General features: G+C 40.6%; 1 protein-coding gene across 1 annotated transcript in view; it reads left to right on the top strand.

The window, feature by feature from the left end:
- The first annotated feature begins 1272 nt into the window (after positions 1 to 1272).
- Positions 1273 to 7189, top strand: part of ARHGAP18 (Rho GTPase activating protein 18) — a 190121-nt gene continuing 184204 nt past the window's right edge. The window contains exon 1 of the mRNA XM_034962844.3: positions 1273 to 1784. Within this exon, the coding sequence (XP_034818735.1) occupies positions 1741 to 1784 (44 nt within the window). The 5' untranslated portion in view covers positions 1273 to 1740. The remainder of the gene's footprint in view (positions 1785 to 7189) is intronic.

Below are 7189 nucleotides of genomic sequence, written 5' to 3'. Positions count from 1 at the left end.
CAAGGACCTATCTCAAAAAAACAAATAAAAGAGCCACAGGATGGGGCAGAGAAAAAGGGGAGAAAGAGAGGACTTTCCTGCCCCCAAAGAACTGGATTCATGGGCCAGGCCAGACAGACACCTGCTAGGGTTCCAATACCTGACTTCATCTCACCTGTGTCCTGTGTGGGCTCTCACAGGCCCAGCTTTCAGCTGTGAAAGCCTCTCAGATTAACCCTCCATATACTTGGCAGAGATGACTGGCTAAAAGTTTTTCAAAATGAAATAATTTTGTTATCTGCAAACCATGGAGAGTTAATGTTACTGGTTTCAGTAGTAGCTGAGACAGCATGCTCTGAATGAGGCTCAACTTGGAAAGTAGCATTTTAGGGGGCCGAAAAAAGAAGAAAAGGAGGCATAATAAAAATAATAAAATGTAAATAGCACCTAAAAGCCATTTGCTTACGTATTGCACACCTAATGTATAGTGTATTTCTATCTTCAAATAATTGACCAGCCCAAAATAGCTGAGAAGGTCAAGAGTTAGTATAGGGGTCCATAGCAAATTCAAGAACTTCAGCTTTCCTGTAAGTGCCACTAACAGATGATCTAACCCATCAGTTCACCAATTCATCGTCACGGGAACATTTATGGAGTACTGGCCGTCCACCAAGCCCCCAAGAAAAGATTTGTGTTTACAGTCATGAATCAGCCAGGCATTCTTTGCTTGTATTTTCCTTACCATCTGGAAGACTTAAATTTTAAGATGTATGTTATAATATAGGTTAACATTTCCATTTCAAAACTAGCACAATTACTTTATAAAATATTTAAGAAAGTTGTTGTCTAGTAGGAGGCAGATTATGATGGTACAGAGATAATTAATTTGTGGCACATTGCCTAGATCTTCAAACACAAGGCAATTCTGTACTTAATCCTCGAGGAACAGTGATTTGTTAGGATTAAACCCTTTCGCAGTTTACACCACAAGCTTGATCCCGAAGGCAACTTAATTGGGCAGGGAGAAAGCTAAAGACTAAAAGCTGCTGGTAGGTTTCAAACATCTCTATCATCCTATCAATAAAAAATTTCCTAAGTGCAGAGCAGTGTATCCTTACTCTGTTTTTTAAATTTTATTTTTGCGGTGGGGGAGGGGCGCGGGGATACGGAAGAGATCATTTCCAAATTTAAGGTATTTCCTTCACCGAATCGCACCCTCGTGCCCACTCCTTCATTCTCCCTTTCTCAAATCAACAGAAGTCAACAGTTAAGGGGCTCTGATAACAGCAGCTGGGAAGAAGCCGAGCATGCTCAGTAGCTGGGGCCGCTTTCTGAGCACATAGCAAGCTTTGGTTTGCACCAACACCGGCTAGCACTTGAGATGCTGCCGGGCTCGTGCACAGCTGATGCCTGTTCCTGGAAAGCTGATCTCTACCCAATAACATGCGGCTTTCGCACGGTCAGCTGCAGCGGCGCAGCAGCGGGGTCCGAGGAGCCCGTGGGCTGCAGCCGCTCTGCCGGCTCAGCGCTCGCACGGGTATCCCCCTCCTCGTGGCCACGCTTCAGCCCGGTCCTTCCAGCAGCTGCTGGATGAATACGCCGAAATGACAGGATTGTGGTTAGCCGTGAAGAGCGCGTAGATGCCACAAAGTAGGTGTGTCACGGAAGAAAGGGCTTAGGGAAGATTCTTGCAGGAGCTCTAATTATCGCTTTTCGTCACTTCTTGGGACCCTGGCGTTCCCTGCTCTCCACTTGCGGAAGATGGTTATAGTAGTGACAGAGCTGGCACAATGCTTTCACCTCCGGTAAGGAGAGCATCTTTGCATGCTTTTCTCTTTGCAACGCATATCAGCTTTGAAATATACAGCTGGGAAAGGTCTTTAAACTAGCCTTGCCCTCACTCTACTAGTTTGTTCTTAAGGAAGACTGGGGAAGAGGACTTTTTGTGTGATTTTTTAAAAATCTTTTCAGGTTGGCGTGAAAGACAAGCATTAGTGTTCTTACTAACCTGTCTGTCTTGCCTCTAAAATTTACTTGGTAGAATTTTGCCTTGAGCCTAACATTTAAGTCTCCATTTGCAAGATGAGGTTAGGGGTACTTTCTTTTCTCTTTTAAAAAATAATTCCTGGGATATTCTTGTAAAAGGTACATTATGCTTGTAGGTAAACTGATATCATAATAGCCTTTTCGAGATGATTGTGATTTCAGTTACAGCCAAGAGAGAATAATTAATCTTGACATTCACATCAACCTTGGTCAGCGTTGAACTTAGACTGAGTAGAGGAAATAGTCGCACTATGATTAGCTGGTTATTTGTTAAGAAAAAACAACACAACCCCAAACGTGTTCAGGGTTTACTCTTGGAATAAATAGGAGACACAAATTTAAACAAAAATTTAAAATTAGTACTCGTCATTTTTGGGTGCTGAGAAGGATGGCTTCTCCAATCAGGCATTGGTTTAAAAGTAAAGAAACATTTTCAAAGTGTAGTTTTGTGTTTGCAAAATAACATTTTTGATAGAAATTGTGGAAAGTCAACATCTTCATATGGCTCCTCATAGAAAAGAAAAAAAGCGAAAGAGGGGTCTGTAGGAACTGAAGCCAGGAGCAGCTGCATAAACATATCTAACTCTGTGCCACCAAAGAAAACCTGTCCAAAATGTCATGTAATCATAGCTACAATTTCCATTGCTATGAATTTGCCATCCTCACAGATTTAGCAGTTTTAAGAGAAAGCACTTTTCCAAGTAAATCCCAAGTTAATAAGATAGTAGTAGGTCTACAAGTATTGTCTAACATTTAGCAACTGTAATCAAATGGGGCAGAAAAATGTCTTCTTCCTAGTTTGGTATTAGACTTGTTTCATGCTCAAATATACACTTACTAAAAACAACTCATTTAAAATAATAACTGTATTCTTTCTCTGAGGCATCAAAGGATTTTTCCTTATCAAAACAAAAATAAAAAGAATAAAAATCTTTCAGTGATGCAGAGGAAGAAAAAAGACAAGGAAATACTTGTTGAGTGGTGAATACTTCACTGGAAAAAAAAGTTGGAATTTGTGGATAGTTGATTGCTTTTAAAGCCTTCTTTTAAACATAATTTAGTATGTGTGACGCATACCCTGGCAGGCCCATTTAACCATGAATGAGTGACAGTATCTTTATAGACAAACTGTAAAATATGTTCAAAATTTGCCTTATAACTGGTAATCCAAGCCTTCGCTGATGTACTTGCTGTTTTCCGTAGCTTGCCGTGGCAGATCTGCACAGGTCTATGAAGGTGTGCCTGATGTATGAAATTCAGGCAGGTACCTAAGGCAAGGGAGGTGCGTCTTAGCCCTGAAAAGAGTTAAAGATGATTGGAACCAGTCAGGAAATTCTAACAAAGCTAGAAGGGGACAAACCTGAGGACACATCCCCTAGTAAGAAAGGGTGAGGGGTCAAGCTTGTATAGGGCTAGAAATTCCTATTTCTAGTTTGTTCTGTAGGGACTAGAACCCACATACAGTCAACAAGCTTTGTTCTACAAAAGGGATGAAGTTCTCTGAAGTCTGATTACTTACCCAGAAGCTTGGAGAAACCCATTTCTTCCTTTTTTGGGTGTCAACACCCCAGCATGATTAGTAGCACTCCACTTCCTGAGCCCTCAGTGGACTTATGGGAAGACAAAAGCTGTCTGAGTTCTCTGGTGTTAATAGTTTGACCTCTGATCTTTGCCTGTTCATGCTGCTAGCCACTCAGGTCCCACCCAGGTGTCCCTTAGTGAAATTAACGTAAGAAGTGCCCTTCTCAGAAGCTCTCAAAGCCCCAGGATTTTACTGAGGAAAACCTGTCTTCCATTCCCTTGTCTGTGCTGGTCTCATTGTCTGGGATGGTAAGTCCCTAACCAGCAATGATCATTCCTATTCTAGTTAGACATAAAATGTGTTCTAATGCTGAGTACCACACTCAGCAGTGACCCAGAGTAGTGCCGTAACGATCAGTCATAAGAAAACAGGAAAAAGTGATTTCTGCATCTGAATATGAGAAAGAGAGACTGTTCTGTTCCTTTCTCTCCCTCTTTCCTCTGTCACCCAACTGTGACACAATGAGGAGTAAAACTATTCCAGGGCAAGTCATTATATTTCCCATTTTAAGGGGTGAGAATTGTGGTGGGGCCATCCCAAACTGTGTCCCTAATCTGTCCCAGACCCCACTATCCACCCTCCATGTCTCTTCCATATCAGTTAGAAAATAACTGAGATTTTATAAGCTCCCTTAGAGACAGTTAGTCTGTGAAACACATGGTTGAAATATAATGAATTCCCTTTTAACAATCAAATAGTCCTAGAACTTCTGTTCTAATGTGTTTTCCCTGCCTTTTGCTTCATTAAGAACTTTTGTGTGCCTCTTTATTTCTCTACTACTATTTTAGAGATGGACTCAGCTAGTGCTTAGGATCTGAACATAGTTCAGCTATATAGCTTGTTTATTCTCAAAACTGGGACCAGCATATATCCCAAGAACATTCAGTAGATGGCTATATGATCAGAAATGTTTTTATCTTACTATAAAAGTTATATATTATTTTTCCTATAAATTATACCTACTATAACCAAATAACATAAATATAGATATAAAGTGTATTGATGAACTATAGGGTTCATCACTATAGGGTGTGACGGCTCACACCTGTAGTCTCAGCTACTTGGGAGACCAAGCTGGGAGGATGGCTTGAGGCCAGGAGTTTGATACCATCCTGGGCGATATAGATCCCATCTACAAAAAAATTTAAAAAATTAGCCCAATGTGATGGCACATGCCTGTAGTCCTAGCTACTTAGGAGGCTGAGGCGGGAGGATCCCTGGAGCCCAGGAGTTCCAAGCCGCAGTGAGCTATGATCTTGCCACTGCACTCCAGCCTCGATGACAGAGCAAGACCCTGTCTCTAAATAATCGTCATTATCATCATCATCATCACCATCAAATAGAGAACTTTCTCAGTTATTCCCTCCATCAAATTTATAACAGTCTAAAAATAGCTATTCAGCTATATTTGTATAGCATGATAGGTTTCAGTCCTAGTGCTAACCACTGATTGGTTTTGATGTAATAAAGGAATTTTCCATTACTTAAATGATTCCTAGTTTTGGTTTTAGCAATTTAATGAAAGGATAATTGTACCTACAGAGAACTGGAAATACTCAAACATTAACTATGTGTAGTCTAGGCAAGATGCCAGAAAAATGAAATTAGTTCTAGGATTGATATATTCATGCCCCAAATTCCAGGGATTCTGTGTCATCTTCAAGGGTATAGTTAGCTTCTAGCCCAGCCAGTGACTTTCAGATTGTCACTGCTAGGAATACACTTTGAGAACACAGACACATATTGAAGTTGAGGCAGAGCCTTGTATTGTTTCTCTGTGATATTGTTTCTGCCAAGTAGCTCAGCAATGGAGGTTAAGTGAGGGCCATGGCAGACATCTTATCAAATGTGAAAGTCCAGTTGGAATCTGAATATTTGCATTTCTTAGTGCTATGAAGAGCAGACAAAGAAATAGTATAGAGTGTGACTTCTGGTAGGGCACTGAGGGAAGCCCTCTCTGAGGAAATGATGTATGATTTGAACCTGGAATGGAGCTGAAGTCTGGGGACATGTTTCTGGTTGCTTGGTTTGCTCTAGCAATGGATATATAGTAGTGTGGTCAGACTGGAGGGTGTGTGTGTGTAGTGGGGTAATGGCAGGAATGGAGTATGGGGGTGGGAGTGAGGTAGGGACTAGGGTGTGGGGGAGATGGGGAAGAAGGAGATAAGTTTAAAAAGGTAGGCAAGGGCTATAGAGACTGAATTTTTAAAGTGCAGTGGAAGCCACTGGAGGATGCATTTTAAAAGAGCACTGTGGCTGCTATGTGGAGAATGTCAAGAGGGAAAGCTGGGAGGGAGATCAGGAAAGAGGTCATTGCTGTAGACAGGAGATATTGGTAACTTGCACTAAGGAGGTAGTAGTGGAGGTGGAAGCCAGGACATAGACCTCCTTCTCTAAATTATGTTTTATTTTTAATTACAAACATAATGTACTTTCATTGTAGAAAACCTAGAAAATACACAGACATGTCCCCAAAGAAATGAAATCATAACCCCTCCACCCAAACTTAATCGCTTAATATTTTTGGTATCCTACAGAAAACTTAGAAAATACAGGGATCTGTCTTCAAAAGGAATGAAGTATTCTATAGTCTTAGCCCCCAAACTTACAGGTAATATTTTTGGTACCTGTCCTGTGAACCCTTTTTGACACCAGTGTTGTCATTTTCAGAGAAACTGGTTTATTCTGACGAAACATCTCTTCTGGCTTAAATAATCTGGAAAATGTCTGCTCTAAGACTGGATGAGAAAGTGAGTGTATGTGCCACAGAGTCACTTCATTTATTTATTAAATATTTTACTGCATGCCAGATGCTGGGCTCTGTGATATGTGTGTCTGTTTTTCTCAATTAACCAACTCCTTTCACAACCTAAATTGTTAGCACTACATTCCTTGCAGTTAGTAAGGCTGAATTTTCCCCTTTGACCTTCTATATAAGTTGTACTTGTTCACTATCCTGCTTTAGCAGAGACATGGGTATTAGTACTCTCATGACATTGGCGTCTTTTCACTAGAGATAGACTAGGAAGAGGCTGAACTTGGGAGGACCGCTCTGACTTGGAGTAGACTAAAACAGGTCCAAAGGCTGAGAGGACCAAATTTTTTTTGTTGTTTTGCTCATAAGTCTTCATCTTTCCAGAAGTACTTATCAGTAAAGGAGAAAGTGGGCTTCCTCCAGACCCCCAGACAGGGGCTACTTGAAACATAGAAGGGAGAAATCTTGCAGTAGTCTCCTTATAACTCTCTAAGAATGTATTCATTTGACCTCTTACTCTGGTTTCAAATACGTTCCATTTAATAGGTGTGTAATAACTTGATTATTAAAAATACTAGTACGGTTTGCATTCTATTTCCAAGCTTTTAGAGTGATTTCATGCAAGTTACTTTATGAAATAAACATTTAAGACCACTTCTTTATCTGTCCCCAGACATCTGAAATTCAGCATACTGATAACAGAATAGGGTTTATATTTGTAATCCAAGCTTGCTCCTCCTGCTGTATTTCCTGTCTCAGTTAAGTCTGACCTTTTCTAAAGTCTCCCAAATGATCAAGGAGAATCTTTTTTAGCTCTTTCTCTTCCA

Source organism: Pan paniscus, chromosome 5 (assembly GCF_029289425.2).
Source record: "Pan paniscus chromosome 5, NHGRI_mPanPan1-v2.0_pri, whole genome shotgun sequence".
Classification (NCBI taxonomy): Eukaryota; Metazoa; Chordata; class Mammalia; order Primates; family Hominidae; genus Pan; species Pan paniscus.
Note: the sequence above shows the minus strand (reverse complement) of the source record. Positions and strands in the feature narration are given on the sequence as shown.